The sequence below is a fragment of the Drosophila hydei genome, unplaced genomic scaffold (genome assembly GCF_003285905.1).
Source record: "Drosophila hydei strain 15085-1641.00,03,60 unplaced genomic scaffold, DhydRS2 tig00000060-arrow-pilon, whole genome shotgun sequence".
Lineage (NCBI taxonomy): Eukaryota > Metazoa > Arthropoda > Insecta > Diptera > Drosophilidae > Drosophila > Drosophila hydei.
The window spans coordinates 7,859,318-7,878,324 of record NW_022045656.1 but is presented as its reverse complement, the minus strand read 5'-3'; the positions used below and the strand labels follow the sequence as shown (position 1 = coordinate 7,878,324).

Genomic DNA, 19,007 nt, shown 5'->3' with positions numbered 1-19,007 from the left:
AAAGTCAACTTACCCCACGATTGACTACTGCACGGGCGGGCGGGCCTACGGTCTGTACTACTTAAGGCCACGCCCCGCACCGCGCCAGCTTCTGACAGCCTTACATAAGGCATAATCATTATCGTTACAGTTTATTGCACATTAAAAGTGCGCCAGGGCAGCCGCGACGTTCCCTTTACTTTTATGCCTTGGCCTGGCCAAAACACTTGGCAGCATTATATAAAGCAAACGGCTATAAAGCGAAACAAGCGGGGAGAATGTATATAGGGACGACGACGACGACGACTTGACCGTAATTGTCGCCATGTTCGCAGTCCTCTCAGCGTCTTTGTTCAAATTTACACATGAATAGTTGTACCATGGAGCGACCCGCCCACCGGCCGACCGGCCGACCGGTCGACCGTCCGATGGACCGCCCGCCGGGCAGCATCCAGTTTAAATTTAATTTAATTGTAGTCGAAATTTGGTCGAGTCCCTTCTTTGATTTCACGTTCAATTGTACTCGAAATTTTTATTCCTATTTTTATTTTTACTCTCATTTGATTTTTATTTCACATTTTTACTTGTGATTTTATGACGTGCTTTTTATGGCATACCGAAAATATTCCCACGGGGCCAAAGTCCTAGAAGAGCGCCCCGTTAACAATTAGCGCGCCTTGCACTTGATTCAATATGATTTACTTGGCGTAAAGGCATTTACGAGTCTTTGGCTTTTATGATGAGGGGACTATAGCCGCGGCTATAAATATGGACCTCTTAAAGGGGTTTAAAGCTCTGTTTTGTTTATGGCCAGTGATTTTGGCAAATTATGCAAATGTTTGCACTTATTTGAGACAACATTTTTGCTGCTGCTCATTCCTGGATTTTTTCTTTTTTTGTTGCTTTTATTATTTTTATTCTTTCAAATATTGACAAGATTTTTATTTAAATTCTTATTGTCAGTTGTTGCCAATTTCTTGGCTTTGGCTTTGGCTTTGACTTCGGCTTCAAATTCCAGTGTTGTCATCTGCTGGCTGCCGCCCCGCTTCCAGCTCGCCCGCTTCAGCTGCTTTAGCTGGCGCACATTTCTGCCAAATCAGCAAACGTTGCCATTGTCAACTGAGCTCGTCGTGCCACGTTCCGAGCAGCATTTCTATTTTTTCTACCAGTTTTTCCCCATCTCTGGAGCTGTCGACTTCGTCACTGAGCAATGCCACTAATATGAAAGCAAATTTGCATAATAATTTTTGCCAGATTTGATTTTTTTCCCGAAGCTTGTGCATGCTGCATGTTAAAGTTGAAATTGTATTGGTTTTGTTTATTTTTCTATTAAAGGGCACTTTCTCCTCTCTTTTTTTGTCCCATTCCCCTTGCAGCTCGTCGCAAATACAATATATTATATACCCTGCAGTTAGTGCGAATTGATAAAGAGGTTGCAGAGGCTTTGTGGAGATTGAGTGAACCTCTGATTACATTAAATATATAAATAAACTTTATTGGGTCGCATCCAAACACTTTGCTGGGCTTTTCGTTTGGCACAGAGTTGCAGCTGTTAAAACTGACTTCACGTTCAGGTTAACCTCAATTTGTTTCATTATTCTCTTTAAAGTGAGTGGCATTATCACAGCTTATATTTCAAATTTTAATAGAATATCTTTATTAATAAAATAAATTTATTAGTGTTGTCAGCTCGAGCCACTGCGTGCTGCATCTAGCAGTGACAAAGTCAACTAGTTTAGTGCGGCCCTAGGGCAGCATTAGCAGATGTATTTATTGATGTCAAGGATTTGAAAAAATTATAAAATTGATTATTGCTTTAGGGCAAATATTACGGTTAATTGTAATTCAACTTTAAATTATGTTTGTTTACATGTGAGCGCTCTTTAATTCCCAAGCTATACATTTTCAAATGTTTTTATTAATTGACATTTAATTGGTATTATCAACAGCAACGACAACAGCAAGCGCTGCTGCCCTGAAGCTCTGCAATTCAAATACACATCACATGCATCGATACTTAAGCTCATTTATTTGCACACCTTTTTTCATTCTCATTTAGCTTTTTCCTGCCATGGCGCGCCAATAAAAATAATTGGCTATAAATGCGCTAAAAGTCAAAACAACACCAATCGCTGTAGAGCAGGAGGCCAACTTGCGACTGCGCTGCCGCTGCCGCTGCGCTGCTGCAAAAGGCATTGCTTTTAATTAATGAAAGCTAGAGAGCCGAGTGCCACTTATGCCAGTTGAACTCACACACACACTTACACGCCCACACACACACACATACACTATTAGCGATTGCCGTTAGTATTTTATGACTTTGCTTGGCAGCTGTGGCATTGGCTGTCGCTGCGCTGCCTGTGCCACCTTTGGTTGCGCCTTGTCGCAGTCGGTTTCAAGTGCGTTCAGTTATAATTTTATGTGCCATTAATTTGCCACCGTAGACAAGTTTCACATAAACACACATACGCACACCCACACATGCGTATACACGTGTATAAATTATATGGTTTCCAGTCCTGTGGTGACTGAAAGTTAGGTTGAGAGGCGACTGTGCCTCTTATTGCTGGCCTCGGGCTCAGACAATGAAATAAGCCATTTAACGAGCAAATGACGGAGTGAATATTTATTTAAGCGGTTTACTGGAAGAACGCTTTTTAACCCTGCTTTTAATTGTTCTTTTTTGAATAATCGAAACAGTTAATTTTATTGGTTTTTCTTATTATATTCACTATTTTTAGTTTTACTTATATGACACCAATTTTTAGCATGTCCTATCAGTACGAGTTAAAACACGAGACTGATCTATATTTTTACAAATCATAGCCTCACCGGCGTAAGTAGAGTTGCCCTTGCCAGGGCTGTTCCTTAACTTGTCTAGCACCCGATAATAAGTGTTGAATAATACCTAACATTAAGTGTTATAAGCTAACTAAGTGTTATAAGTTAACTACCCCCCCCTCAAGTGTAAGGTCGTCCTCGACCGACCCAATTCCAGCGACGACTCCTCGCAAGTGCTTCGCGGACTTCTTTGCGTCGATGATCCACCAAAGAGTGAGGCCAATGCAGATTAAAGCACAGCATATGGCTCCTCTTTCGGAGTGCCGTACAACGACACATCATCAAAGTGCACCATTTCGGTTCCTTGGTCGCATATTAGCAGCGGTGACCAGCGAGTCGGTGCAGGTGTTCTCGAATGAAATCCGCAAGTCGTTCTCATTCACATTCAATACGGAGCAGTATGAGCAGCGTACTGATTCTTCGCTATCGCCGTTCAGCAGGCGCTTACTAAGCTTGCTCTTGCGCCTACGTATGTGGCGTCTGTTGAAGCTGTTGGTGCACAACGTGGACGTGGGCCTTGGCATCGGATGATGCACACCAAAGTTGTGCAGCTGCAGCGACTTGAGTGTGGCTGGCGCCGTCGATGACTGGCCGTGCACGTGCCCGTGATGGCCGTGATGACTGTGTCCCACCACTCCAGCGATGCTATGAGCCGTTACTGGACGAGTGATGTGTGTAGTCTGTCGGCGCGCTCAGCTGGCGATTGAATTCGGCCTTGCGGCGCGTCAAGTCCGTCAGGCAGTATTTGTTCAGATGGCCGTTGCTGGAGACAGGGCTCTTGGGCGATGATGCCAGATGCTGCGTATAGGCCGAAGGAGTTGCTGCTCACGCTTAGCTTATTGCCGGCGTTGTGCAGCAGATTGTTACAGTTCTTGCCGCTGATCTTGGCCGACTTTTGCCCGTCGTCGGTATCGTGTTGCTGCTGCTGCTAGCCGCCCTGTACTCCTTGTCGTCGCTCTCGCTGCGCACCGATGCTCGATACGCAGGAAATGTCTTCGTCTTGCTCTTCAGAGAGCCGTTCAGCAGTAGCTGCTGTTGCCGTGCGGCAACTGCCGACAATGCCGGCAGCTGCAGTTGACGTGACGCCGCTGCCGATGAGGATGAGGATGAGCCGGCAGCCGTGGCAGGTGTCGACAGAGATGGGCAGCGGTTGGAGCAACTTGGTTCTAGTATGGATGAAGAGTCGCTTGGCTCTGCCGCCGCGAAGAGTTCGTTAGTTGTTGCTGGCTGATGAGCTTCTACTGTTGGTGGTGGTGCCGTGAACAAGGGGGTTTCCTCAACGATTCCGCTTGTAGATTTGCATGCTGTGGTTCTGGCTTAGCATCCAACTATGGGGCGAATAGAGCTGTTGCTGGTTCTTGTGGACGACAGGATAAATCGTAATTTTTCTGCAGGCTTTTTTAATTTTTGGGAATTTGGTTATAAAATGTATAGTGTTGATGGATTCCTCTAGCCAAATTGATTTTAAATCTGAGGAGTCCAAAATGTTTGGGCTAACAATGAGCCTTCGCGAGAGTAATAGCAAGCATTAAACTTTGCAACTCGATCGTCCGCATTCTGTTTCTGGACAGTGTTTCAGTGTTTCAAATAAATAAATCAATTTGTGAGTTTTGGCTATCCCGAGAACTCCATTGACAGCAAATGTTAACTGGTTAAGCTGGTCTTGAACCTCAGTGTTTACTTCTATCCGTCTACTGTTGGCATTCATTAGTCGCATTTCAGTGGACCTAATCTACTCTAAATGACCGGCATCGGGTGTACCCGCCACCAAAATGTTTTATAAAAATTATGCCAAGTGGCTAAAGGTAAATTGAAAAACTATATCTAACTTATTCTAAATTGCCTAGCGGCTTATAATAAAAGGTGTAATAAAAAAAACAAGGGAGTTATCTTAGGTTGTCCTTGTGGACCACCCTTCCTTTAATGAGGACCTCGGTCCCCAGGTCTGCTTCCACGGCCTTCTCGACACATAAAGGTGTGAGTTTGTTTCCGAGCCGTCGGTTGGACTTGACCAAAACCTTGTCACCAACATCGAAGACTCTATTCTGCCGCTTTGCGTTCTCCCTAGCTCTGAGCGTCGTCTGAGCGTTTCTGATCTTTTCTTCTATCTTTTCTTGTGGCTCTTGCTTTTTGGGGTGTCTATCATACTTAGCCCTAGCACATGTTTTGCAGTTTTGTACTATTTCCTTGGCAATTTTTGCCATCCGTGGAAAGTAGTACTCCGAGAGTACCTGCTTAACATTTTCCTGTGCAGACCTATGGGCCCTATTATGCTCGACTGTGAGGATTTCCCTTCTTTCTCCAACCGCAAATATGTCCACTACGCGATTTTTGCAATGCCAGAACTTTGTGGCTGGGTATCTTCGCACCAATGCATCTTGTATCATTGCAAGCGTGTGTAAATTACAGTGGAGAGCATTTACGCATTTGGGTGAGACTACATCTTCGAGCTCGTCTAGCAGCGATTCGACGCATGTATAGCTGATCAAGTAGCGTTTCTTATTTCCAAAAAGAATAAAACTTCGTTTTAAGGGGAAACGCGCCTCTTCTAGCACTATCTGGTTTTGAAAACAGTTCAAGGGTTTGTCTGTCGTCTCAATGGTGTTGGTGAGAGATACCTCACTGTGGATCGTTGCTGCGCAGGACTCAATTTCTTGCTCATTTATAGCGTTGAGCTGCTGTCTTGACAAGGCATCCGCAACCAGATTGTCCTTGCCAGGTTTATAGAAGATACGTGCATTAGACTCGTCAATGCGCGCTTTCCACCTTTTGATTTTCGCATTTGGATTAGATTCCGAAACTGCGAAGGTCAAGGGTTGATGGTCAGTGAAGATATTAATGTCTTTCACCCCATACAAATAGTGCCTTAATTTGGCAAGTGACCATACAATGGCCAATAACTCTCTCTCATTGGTTGCATAGTTAACCTCACTGTCCTTCAATGTTCTTGAAATCATTGTTATAGGACGACCCTCTTGAGACAAAACTGCACCTATGCCGTGAGCCGAAGCGTCGGTCGTTAGATCGAATGGCTTCTTAAAATCGGGGTACCTGAGCATTACATTCTCGGATGACAAAATATCGCGCAACTTCTGAAATGCCCTCTGCTGCACTTCAGAGAATTGAACCTTTATATTTCTGGACCTATGCTTACTGACTGTTCCATTTTCACCCTTCAGGATATTCGAGATGGGTCTTGCTATTGCGGCGAAGTCCCTAATGAAACATCTGTAATAACTTGCGAGGCCTAGAAATGATCTAACCTCGAACAGCGTTTTTGGTTCTGGATACTCCTGTATTGCCCTAACCTTTTCAGGATCCGTCGTGGTGCCAGTGCTGGTGACTACGAAACCAAGAAAGTTCACGCTTTTCTTAAAAAAACGTGACTTTTTGACGGAGACCCTCATGTTTGCTTTGTGTAAGCTTTTTAGGACCCTATCCACGTGTTTAATGTGGGATTCCTCATCTTCTGAAAAGATGATTACGTCATTGACATCAACATAGCAAAATTTGCCAATCTGCTCTCGCAGTATGTCGTCGATGGTTCTTTGAAAGATGCTTGCTGCATTCTTTAATCCAAAGGGGAGTCTTTTGAACTCGTATTTCCCCCCGTTTACAGAGAAAGAGGTTTTTTCACGGTCGCGTTCAGCGAGTATGATCTGGTGATAACCAGACTTGAGGTCTAATGTTGAAAAGAATTTGGCTCTCCCCAAATTCCCCAATATCATTGATATATTTGGCATAGGGTATTTGTCCGGCACGGTTTTTTCGTTAAGTTTACGAAAGTCCATTACCAACCTCATTTTCCTATTGCCCGCTTCATCAGTGCCCTTCTTGTCTACTACCCATATTGGGTTATTGTAGGGAGAGACGGACTTTTGAATTATATCATTCTTTAGTAGATCTTTGATTTCTTTATTAACGAAATCAGCCGCTCCCATTGGATATGGGTAAAGCTTGGTATAGATCGGTTGCTCATCTATGGTCCTAATGGTAGCCACGACTGATGTGTTATACGGCAACGTCTCGTCTGGGTCTGCAAAGGCCTTTTGTCTGGTCTTCAGCATTTTCAAAAAAGAACTTCTAACTAATGGGGATGCATCTGCTATTTGTTCAGCTAACTCATTAATTTTTTGAGTCCATGCATGCTCCCTCTGCTGGTTTACAGCAGCCTGTTCGGCTAAAGCTTTGCTGATAGCCGTCCTTATTACTTCCGTAAGCTGATCTACATCCATTCTACCTGATGGTGGGAGAACTGCACAGTCGGAATCTGAGTCGCTAGACTGCCTGCGAGGGTTTCTCTATTGGTTGAACCGAGACATGCGCAGGTCAGTGGTCGCGAAAAATAAAACGGACCGTCAGAAGATGGGTCGAATTACGTCACAGCTCTGAACTACGAGAACTGCATGCACAACTTCAGACACACAGAAAGTAACACAATGTAATTTTATTGACGATCTGAATGATCAATTGCTGCCACTAAAATTCCCAAAGTAGTCACTCTCACTTGGTTCTGATCATTAATTTTTTTTTTTTTTTTTTTTACATGCAATTGCAATATAAAATACTCGCTAGTCCTAGGTATTTTTTTATAAAATAAATTTTAACACTTTTTGTGTTTGAAGAAAAATTTTGGCTAGAGTATCCACTTACAAGATTCAACTAACACAAAACAAAAAAAAAAATCCCTTTATAAGATCTGTCAATTGCAGCTCCCGCGCTGCTGTCTTAATTGTTGTTGGTTGTGGAGTCCGACCACTAGTTGGGCGCCAATTATATGTTTTCCAGTCCTGTGGTGACTGAAAGTTAGGTTGAGAGGCGACTGTGCCTCTTATTGCTGGCCTCGGGCTCAGACAATGAAATAAGCCATTTAACGAGCAAATGACGGAGTGAATATTTATTTAAGCGGTTTACTGGAAGAACGCTTTTTAACCCTGCTTTTAATTGTTCTTTTTTGAATAATCGAAACAGTTAATTTTATTGGTTTTTCTTATTATATTCACTATTTTTAGTTTTACTTATATGACACCAATTTTTAGCATGTCCTATCAGTACGAGTTAAAACACGAGACTGATCTATATTTTTACAAATCATAGCCTCACCGGCGTAAGTAGAGTTGCCCTTGCCAGGGCTGTTCCTTAACTTGTCTAGCACCCGATAATAAGTGTTGAATAATACCTAACATTAAGTGTTATAAGCTAACTAAGTGTTATAAGTTAACTTATACTTTTAATGCATTTTCGGCATCTGTGTGTGTGCGTGCAAACTAATGAGCCTACTCTGCATTCTGTTTGTTCTTAGACTGTGTTGTTGCTGTTGCTGTGGTTATATCTGGCATTCTGTAGGGCTAATGTTGACAAGCGCAAACTTTGCTATTTATAGCAGCAACGGTGACACTTTTAATGGCCGTTTTGCTGCTAGCGCGCTCTGCAATTAACGTTGATTGCATTTTTATATGTCTCCAAAAAAGCAAATATACATATATATATATATATATATATATATATATAGATATATAAGCATAAACCGAATGGCCTACTTTTGCGGTCATGCAATTACCCACAAGCAGCTGAATCTCTAACGTTTATAGCATTTGGTTTGGCTAGACTTTAGCAATGGCTTAGCTTAGCTTAAACAATTCATGTGAATGGAAAATCCAAATTAATTTATTAAAATGCAAAGCATTGCTAATGTTAGTAAAGGGTGTTTATTTAGAGCTCTAAAGCTTCGATAGTTCTAGCTATTTTTTGTTCTGTTCGGTTCGGTATTTAATTAAGCATAGACTTACATGAAGAAGAGAGACATTTTCATATTGTTAAAATATGTTATTTTAAAATAGAGAATCATACATAGACTTTTGTCGCTTTATGGGCTGGCAGTCATTTCTAATGATGATCAATCATGATTATGATGATTGTTAATAGCTAAAACATAGCTAAAACATAATTATACATAAATTTCATAAAATATTCGATCGAAAAAGTTCTCTTAATTGATATTTTAAGTATATAAATATAAAAATACATATTTTCTTCTATTAATATTTATTCTTATATTATTGAAAATAAAGCACCCTTTATATGCATTGATTCCTAATTTAAAATTCGATTTCAAAATATCGAGAAAATCTTTGAATTAATTTTGGCCATTGATACCCTTTGAGAAAAGGAATTAAATTATTAAAGCTTAAGATTAAGTGCGAATTTTAGGGTTGTCGTTGTTAAGTTTCCATAGCCGCATTGGAAGCTGGCCGGTTTCGCCTTTAATTTCAGCATTTAATCTTCATCTTATTTAAATCAATGAAAACATAATAATATATGCCGCTTTAAATAGGGGCTTCGCAGCAGTTGAACTTTGAAATATATTTCTTACGCCATTTTTCACTTGTATTGCTTAATTTCGAGATGCAGATTCAAGCCTCATAAAGTTGCATAAGCACACAACACATAATAACACTTCGCTCACACTATATGTGTGCATGTATGCACAATAAAATGCATGAGTTTTAAGGAAGTCTCTGTGTCTGTGCCTCTGTGTGTATCTCTTTGCGAGCGCGTTGTGTGCATAAAGTTTACTCAGCTTGCTTATTACTCGAGCGAGTATCCTTTCGAAGTCCGTTTACTGTAGATCCAGTGGTGGCTGATGGTGGTCTGGTGTCTGTGCCTGTTAAAATTTACGAGCCACAAGTTTGGTTGTTCGAGCTTAAGTCTTAAATCGAGTGCAGCTCATATTTTGCATTATTTAAACGGCACAAGCAGAAAATCAATTCCACATCGATACACAGACGAACAATACAAATGATTGGCTGCAGACTCAGCAGAAATTTACAAATATACTCTCCGCATTTAACGATTGATTTTTGGTCGAGCCTGTTTTTGTTGCTGGAGCTGGTCAATTTACGTTCAAATTGCGTTTGGGCTGAGTGAAAATCTCTAATTAGCTAATTGCTATAATTAAATGCTTTGCTAATGTTACCATTTCGTTTAGCCAAATGCAAAGATAATGTAAATTGCGTCAGGCACTCTCAGTGCTGTTGGTGTCTATGTGTGTATGTGTGAGTGTGCGTGTGTGTGTGTGCCATCATCATTGGGCATCATTATTGCGGTCGCTTGCGATGTCGGCAATGCCTAATGGCAAATCGAACATATTTGCATATGAAATGAGCGAGAAATCGAAACATGGCGGCAGTCTGGCACGAGCCGAATCAAAAAAGCAAGCGAAACGATTTCCGGTTTAGATGGCAGCCACTGCCGCTGTATGTGTGAGTGTGCGTGTGTGTGTGAGATAAGTCGAATCCGACTGTGCTTGGTTAGCATGCAAAATTGTTGGCTTTCATAATAACCGTTTATGCTCATCATAAATAAGCCCCAGATTTATTTCGTCAGCCCACTGACTTTTTAATTAAACAAAGCAAACACAGTGTCAACACGGCGTATGAGTGATGCGAGTATTTCTGCTCAGCTTAAAGCCGAGCTGGAATTTAAGCACAATACAAGCAAATTAGAAAGTCCGCTGCTGGAAAACCTTTGCGCCGAGCTTAATTACAAAATCAACGACGGCTGCCAAATGCAAGAGAAAATACTTTACAAATTTTAATAACTTTGTTTGCCCGGGCAACAAGACGAAATTGCCGAGCCTAAGAAATGCAAATTAGTTTACAAGTGATTTAAATAAGATACAAAAAGTGACGAGGGACAAGCAATGCAAACAGAAACAGAGAAGCACCAAAGAGAGCTACAGATAGAGTGAGAGCTGGCCAGAAAAAGGGCTGCCAAAAAGAACTTTTTCGGTGCCTCATGTTAGAAAAGTTAATTCAAAATTAAAAACAACGAAATTTTGGGCATATAATTGCATAATTTATAATTAACATAAAAAGAATTTTCTGAAAAAAAAAATAATAGATTCATCAAAAACCTGAAATTGTGATATCCAAATAAAAACTTTAAGAATCTCGCGAACAATTTGGAAGCAATTGAAATCCAATAGGTATAAGCTTGGCAGCTTAAGCAAAAAAAAGGAGAATATACAAAATGTTCGTTTAATTGATATTTATATTCACATCTTTTCAGAATTAGACTCTCTCGCTTTAAGCGAGGCCCGCACAAAAGGCAAATACATTAATGAAATGGCAAGCGAAATTTAAGAGCGGGCCCAAAAATAACACAAGCAAAAATGCCAAGTAAAAGGAAATTGTTAAGAGCAAAGAGTCGGAAAATAAGCCAACCCCAAAAACATAACTCAAAAACTGGCGCCGGGGCACAAATCTAAAAATGTTGAGGAAAAAAGCCAAAAAAGAAAAAAAATAATATAAAGGAGAAACCCTTAAAACTAAGCGCACAAAAAATTAGCATAAAAAAAGGATTTGCGCGCTAATTTCACTTTAATGTAAACGCGGCGACTGCGATGAAGATGACGTCGCCGCCATTACATCACTTTTATCTCAGCCTCTGGCCCTGGCTCTGGCCCTGAGCACAACCCACTGTTTGTGCGCCTTTTTGTCTTTTATTTATAGCATTATTAGTGGCACTAAGTAAAAGATCGCCGCATTTTTCTTTGCCTTTCCACTTTCCACTTGCCACTTGCCACTTTCCGGCATCTTTAGCTTTGGCTTTAGCCCTGGCTCCAGCTCTGGCTCGTCTAGCGCTCCAGTTCCGGCTCTAGCTTTAGCTTTGGCTTTGGCTTTGGTTCTGGCCTGCCCCAATAACAAAGTGCTAATGCCCCACGCTAATTATGCATCATTTGTAAGACTGTTCGCTGTTGTTTTTTCTCCTTTTTCTTTATTTTTCATCCTCCGCCATTCTTTTTTTTATCCATTTTGTTGTTGTCACAGCTCATCATGCTTTTCCCTATTGTTGTGCTGCTTTCAGGTCCGCCCGTGCTCTCCGAATCCATAATCGGCACAATGGGACGGCTGCCCTGCAACGTGACCCCGCCCATTTACGAGGATCGTGTGGCTTTGGTCATTTGGTATAAGGTCGGACTCAAAACGCCCATCTATAGGTAAGTTCAAGCAGAAAACTCTAGGCCTATTAAAGCATAATATTTCATCTCAATACAATTATTAACTAAATGTATTTTAGTTGAGAATTTAAACTCTTATTGAGTGCAATTAAGTGAGATATGCTTACAGCACAAAATAAGAATATATTATTATTAATTATGGAACTAAAGAGTATTTACTCCATGACACATATCAGTAAGTTTTACAATGGTTTAACGAATCGATAAATATCAATCAATAACCAAAAGCTAAGAAATAAACTAGTAGTTGCCCTAAAGTCCTTACTCTCCACGTTTATTGTTTGCTAGCTCAATGGATACATTTCTTGGCTGTGACAATGCGCTATATTGAGAGCTTTCCCTTATCAAAAATCAATCGACTCCATTTGGCCAACCTTCAGGCGGTTGTGTCAAGAGCAGAGGCTACGCTGCAAGCTGGGTTTAGGCCACAAATATTTTGTAGAGCGCACAGACACATAGACATCCGCATATAGACACGCGCTCAGCTACATGTGGGGAGGTCCATAAATAAGCAAAATTGATTACCACAGACAACTTTTGCGTGCTGAACCCGCTCAACCCAGTCAGCCAGGGACAGACAGGCAAACAGACAGACAGACAGCTAGACTGATGGCCGGGGAGGGTAAATGGAATCTGCACATGTCAGTTTGGTTTGGTTTCTTTGGTGTTCGGTGAAATTGGCGGCGGGCGTAGGAGTAGCAGTAGGAGTGGCACTTTTTCATTTTGATTTAATGCCTGCTAATTAAGCAATTTTTTGCATGTTTTGGGGGCTGCTCAACTGCAGCCATTAAATTAGCATAACTAGAAAATTATACACAGGCGGCAGGGCGGACCGAGTCAGACGGGCCTCTAAATTGAGTAAAGTTTTTGGCTGCGTGGCGGTACCGAATCTAACCCTCAAGGTTACATTTACAGCAGAGAAAAACTTTTTCAATTATTCATGTCGAACATTATGGCATTGTACTTACTTGATGGCAGAGACTTTTGCTGCTTGTATCTTATAGATACGTCTGCATACATCAAAGGAGCCAAACTTTAATTGGATTTGTTAGACTCGGACGTATGTGTGTCTACGTATGTGTGTACGGCTGTCGAGACACGAACAGAGACGCTGATTAGCTGATTGCTAGTTGAGGCGGCTGCCTAGCTGGCAGGCAGTCGACGGCATTGACATGCGGCTGAAACTAATTGAACTTCAGCACTTCAAGGACTTGCAAATGACTAGAGCGAAAATAGTAATTAGCGTTGCGTAACGACAGTCAAGGCGAGCCAACTTGCAGGCCACGCTTCAACTCTTGTTTGTAATTAAAAACCACTCAGCAAGTAAATTAATCATAAAACGAAACTTGCCTTTTGCCATTGCCATTGCCAATCCAATTGCCAATTCTTTTTTCATTTTCTACTTCTTCTCATGTTGTTCTTTTCGCTTCTGCTGGACGCACAATCGAAAAATTTAATTTACTCGCTACCTTCATGGCACAATGACTGTTCATGCTGGCTGGCATTTCAATTTTCCATAGCTGGACTCGAACTCGTAGCACTATTTTATTTTACAGCCGACTGACATGTGACCTGCATGCTACATGCTGCCTCTGCCTTTTGCCCCTCGCCTCATTATGCGTGAATTCACATTGCGTATGGCATAACTGCGCCAGATGTCTGCGAATCAAAACTGAAATGCAATAAAATCCAGACGAACGCTGACAGGCTGTCAATCAATGCATAGATTGCTGCTGGTTTAATAACCAGAATGTGTTTAAGACTTGCAAAGGTATCAACAACACATAGGTACGCAAGAGCCAGCTCAGCCACAAAAGACTTCAATGTCTGTGTCAAAATGAATCGCATTATAATTGTTCCTCATAGAATATAAATATGATTTATTTTACATATTGCAGTCTACGTATCAGCTTTTATTCCTTTATAATAAAGTATTCTTTAATTAAAAGTAATTTAATATATTTTTTATACAATGTATAAATGCTTAACACAATATGAAGTATTAATTAATTTTTATATATTTTTTATTTGTGCAATATAAGATTTTAATACAAAATGAAGTATTAATTAATTAAATATAATTTTATATATTTTTAATATGATTCATTTTTCATATTAAAAATATATAAAAATATATTTAATTAATTAATATGATTCATTTTTCAGATTAAAAATATATAAATTTATATTTAATTAATTAATACTTCGTATTCATTAATTTCATATAATTTTTTGTGTATAATTTAATTTATATTTTAATAATTTGTATAATTCATTGATCAGGTTTATTTATAAGTTTGCCCACGTCCAACAACAAATTTTCTATGTGCACTTTTTAGAATGACAATTTCTAGTCGCTGCTCTTCGTCCACTGACAATCAATCTGTGAACTAAGTAGCCGAGATGGCTCTCACTCAGCAGCAGGTGACTCCCTTTCTGAGTAAGAGGGATCTGATAGGCATGCAGTTAAGGCGCGAACTCACTCGGATAATACCTTCACAACTCTTTACTCAAGCTCTCAGCCTCACAGCGCAGCAGTCCTACTGCAGCAACGGATGGCCATCATTAATTGAGCAACTAAGAAAGCAGACTCTGTTATTAATTTAACAGTATAACTTATTTCCTGATATAATTTTATTTTAATAAAAACTTGCCTAACTATAATTTACTATATTTGTGAAAACTTCTTATAATTTAACTAAATATTCAAAGCTTAAAGTCTTGTTCAGTTAAACTTGACGCAAAAGTGTAGACGCCCAAATATATATATATTAAATATGTCTATACATCTATATATATGACTTCCTTCTATTTAAGTCAGCCACGTGCTGACCCAGAGGTCGCGTCAGCATCGGGCAATGCAAACAGCAAAACAGCAGAAACTTTACTTCGATACAAAATCTGTTATTCAACTTTTAAAAAGTCAATGGCCCAAGATTTGACACGGCAGCTGGAAATGAAAATAAAACAACGGAAAAACTTTAAGTATATTGACTGACCGCAGAAATGAGCTCAATATAGCAACTTTTTAGCACCCTCCCCCTTAAACCACAAGCACTGAAAAACAGAGGAAAAAAGCTGGAATTAATCAATAATCTACAATTACAAACTAAAACAATAAATTACAACAGACGGCTGTGGTGCCAGGGGCGTAGGCCAAGGGGCTGTGGCACATTAAGTGAGATTATTAATTCATTCCAGAACCCAATTACACAGTTCGCAAAAGTTTGCGGCTAGGTGAGGCAGCTTTAAAGTTTGTTGTTTTTTCCGGCTAGAGAGGAAATTTCAATGCTGCTTTCTTTACACACTCACTCTGATATATATCGAACTGGTTTTTTCTTCTTTAATTTCTTTTTAGCGTGGATACACGCGACTCGAACTTTGCGCAGGGCACGCACTGGTCGGATGAGACGTATCGGGAGCGACTGTCCTTTCACGTGGAAGGACGTGCCGGCACGCTGACCATCAAGTCAACAGCGGAGGACGACACGGGCGAGTACCGTTGTCGTGTCGACTTCCAAAAGAGCCCCACACGCAACTCAAAAGTGAATTTAACTGTCATAAGTAAGTATTGAGCACTCTGGCTACAGAGGACTCCAGCATGCACCAACAGCAGCAGCAGCAATTGCATTGACATAGTACCATAATTGAGCAGCTAATTTGTGCAGCGACATATCCTGGCCACCACTCAGCTCTTGAACAAACACATTAGTTACAAAACAAGACGCCAACTGTATGCTCTGCCAAGTTTTTCTACGACTTTTCTTCCTGCTTCCTACTCAAACAGCTTTTAAAGTGCCAACTTTGCGCAAAGTTTTGCCGCCTTAGCGCCTTACCCGCTCTTGCAGCTAGAAGAGCAAAAAATTAAAGCGATTTGTATATTGGATTTTTATTAAATTCATGGAAAGTAGATTAATAAAAAATAAATTAAAAATTGATGAGGATTTGATTACGATTAAATATATATTTCTATTAGACAGACTTTTAAAAACAAATAAAAATAAATTAATATATATATATATATATATAATGTCTAATGTCTAATGTTAGTCTATTTGTTTGCATTTCATATAGTTTACATACAAAAATCGTTGACTAATAAAACAGACCAAATCTTTAATTAACTCTAATGTTATTCAGCAAGCTTTATCCTGTTCTATGTCTTGTAGCTGAAAGTAAACTGCATTCACAGCTAATTTAAGTCTTTTAGTCAATATTCTGTTCCGATTCAAAAAAGATTCTAAGCACATTTCGAATGCATAGAGACATCCATTTAGCCTGAGCTTTAAGCAGTCAATCGCTCGCTCAGTCAATCGCTCACTCAGTGAGAAGACATTTTTATATATTTATCCACTATCTGTTAGGATTAGCTGCATTTGGCTCTCGACTAAGCGTGAAATGCTCTTTTACTGCTTACTTTTATTATTCTTATATGAGTATTTTCAAAAGCGTTTTGGCTACCTGTGTGGAAAGGGCTACAGCCAGAGCTTGTAATTTCGCATTTAAATTTATATGCGAGTCCAAAGGCGTTTAGCTGAGATATACGACCAGGTCTTGGGTTGGCAATAAGAAAAAAATATTGTTGGTAAATAGTTGCTGTCTGCGTCGGCGTCGCCGTTGGCTTCGCTGTCGGCGTCGAGCTCTGCGTCGCTGCTGCCAGATGAAGCGTTAAGCGGCGTTGGCCAACGGGGCGTGGTTATGTTTTACAAACTTCTTGAGCATGTTCAGCATACAGTGCTGCTCCACCATCTGTCATTGTGTGCGTGTGTGTGTGTGTGTGTAGATGCGTGTGCTTGTGACATGTGAAGCGTAAAACCATGGCTGGATTTAGAACTTTGTACGTCGGTTGGCAAAAACTTTAAAGAAGATACGAGTATTAGATTAAAAGTTGCCTCAGCCTTGGGTGGACAGTTTAGACAACTTGCCTCTGCTAATGCGAGCGGTAACAAGACGCTGCGGGTCAACGGCGGCCGGGCTAACAAGACGCTGTTGGACAAAGTAAGTCCGCTGTAAGTCCTGGACATGTTTTGCAAATTTGCCAGCAAATATGTTGAGCTAAGCTCCGGCAATAATGGCCATGCATAAAGCTAGCAAATAACTACGATTTCCAGCTAAAATGAAAATATTTTCCACTGAATAATCGGAGCGTGGCGCGTGCTGTTCGGGCAAACAAGTCAAAACAGTGGCAAGTGGGCAAATAAAACAAGCGAATTTGCGAAAATTAAAAGTTTACTCAACACGTTGGCGAAAATTTACAGCTAGATATTTCACAGCACGACTTGGCCGGGCCAAGAGAGCATCGTAAAGCCATCTTGCAGCCCAACTCGTGGTCAGAACACAAAAAAAAAAAATACTCAAATAAAATAAAATAGAAAGTGCTGACTTTGAGTCGAACTTTTGCAACCTGCAAACTGCAAGCGGCGCCTGGCTAAAGGACTAACGTCCTGCGAATAAAACCTGGCAGCCTGTCGAGACTCTTTAATATTTAGACAGCAGCTTCTGTTGAAGGGCTTAGCCAGAAAAGATGCTTGCCACGCTCCGATAACCCGCAACGCAATTTAGAAACGAGAAATTAAATAGATTAGAGCCTAGTGAAAACTTAAGTAGAAATCAAATAAAAAAGATGCCTCTTGCTGCTGCTAATCCATTCAACACATTCAATTACCGAAAAGTCTTCTTACTACTAAACTATCGTCTCTTTATTTGTAACAGCACCGCCGGAGTCAATCATCATACTGGACAGCAAGGGAGCCACCATCAAGGATCACACACTCGGGCCCTACAATGAGGGCTCCAGTGTGAACGTCACGTGCGTGGCCATCGGCGGTAAGTTACATCCACACGTGCCACAGCTCGGCCACGTCGCCCACGTCACCAGCGTCGACGAGTACGAGTATCTGGCCAAGTGTTGACGTTGCTTTTTGTGTCTGACAATTAAAACTGATGAGCATGAAAATGCTGGCAAAGATTTCGCATTTTATTTAATTTCAAATTTGCTGAAATGCTGTCGACTGCACGAGCCAGCGGCCAACACACACGCAGACACAAGGAACATCAACAATGCCCACACAAATTGCATTGAGAGCACTTGAAAATTGCTAAAAGCCAAACAAGACAACAAATGAAATAGCGAAAGGCACTTGTGCACACTCGCACACACACACGCACACACATAGGGGGCACTTCTTGCTCTTGTGAGCACATAAACAAACAGTCAAAGACAGCAGCCAAATCGCTGCGAGCAACTAAGCAGGGGAACAGGAAGCTGGGGCCAGCTCAAGTCGAAGCCGTATAACAAACATATCAGTTGCACACACACATCCACTAGATATCTGCCCATGCTCTCCGTTTGACCCGCTTCTTTTATCCTGGCAGCTACCCGCACACCACACACACACACACACACACACACTCGCACTGACACAGATGCACTCAATAATTCTCTTCTATTCTGCTTTGCTGCAGGTCGACCACAGCCGAGGGTTACCTGGTGGCACGGCAATACAATGTTCAATAGCTCCGGCCTGGGCCATCCGCTATCGGAGCGACGTGTGGGCAATGTGCTCTCGCTGGCGAAGCTAAAGCGCAAGAATCTTCACATGCAGCTGACGTGCCGGGCAGAGAACAATAATTTGACAACGCCAATTATCAGCAGCATCGTCCTCGACATGAACTGTGAGTTTTCGCCAAAAGGATGCGCCACGTGCCACGCGCCACGCCCCCTAAAGCTAATTAATTAATTTTTATCATTGTCTGCGGTGCAGTGCGTCCCCTGATTGTAAAGCTGCAGGGTGAGAATCGTCCGCTTTCGGCGGAAAACTCTTATCAGCTCAGCTGCGTAGTCATCGGCTCACGTCCAGCTCCAACGGTAACCTGGTGGAAGGGTAGCACGCCCATGAAGAATACGCACGAAATTGTAAGTACCCAAGCAGAGCAGCATGAAAACCCTCGAGACTCGCAAACTTCACTGAAAATTGACTAAAGGTGTTCGACTACAGAAGCACCTATAATTAACAGCAATTTCAACTCTTACGTAAGAGTATTAAGAGCTTGTGTCCTTCCATAAGCACTTCAGACTAAAACTTCATGCGCTCGAGCTCTTCAGAGTGCTTATGTAAACTATGAAAGCAAAGGCATTTAGTGAGAGAGTTGATAGTAGCGACTA

At 41.1% G+C, this 19,007-nt stretch overlaps 1 protein-coding gene across 5 annotated transcripts in view; it reads left to right on the top strand.

Annotated features, from left to right (window-relative positions):
- LOC111595451 (nephrin) overlaps nucleotides 1–19,007 on the top strand; it is a 79,053-nt gene that overhangs the window by 42,420 nt on the left and 17,626 nt on the right. For all 5 annotated transcript variants that reach the window (XM_023309182.2, XM_023309181.2, XM_023309179.2 and 2 more), the window contains 5 exons: nucleotides 11,689–11,821; nucleotides 15,201–15,406; nucleotides 17,555–17,668; nucleotides 18,308–18,517; nucleotides 18,607–18,758. In XM_023309182.2, coding sequence (XP_023164950.2) covers nucleotides 11,689–11,821; nucleotides 15,201–15,406; nucleotides 17,555–17,668; nucleotides 18,308–18,517; nucleotides 18,607–18,758 — 815 coding nt within the window. The remainder of the gene's footprint in view (nucleotides 1–11,688; nucleotides 11,822–15,200; nucleotides 15,407–17,554; nucleotides 17,669–18,307; nucleotides 18,518–18,606; nucleotides 18,759–19,007) is intronic.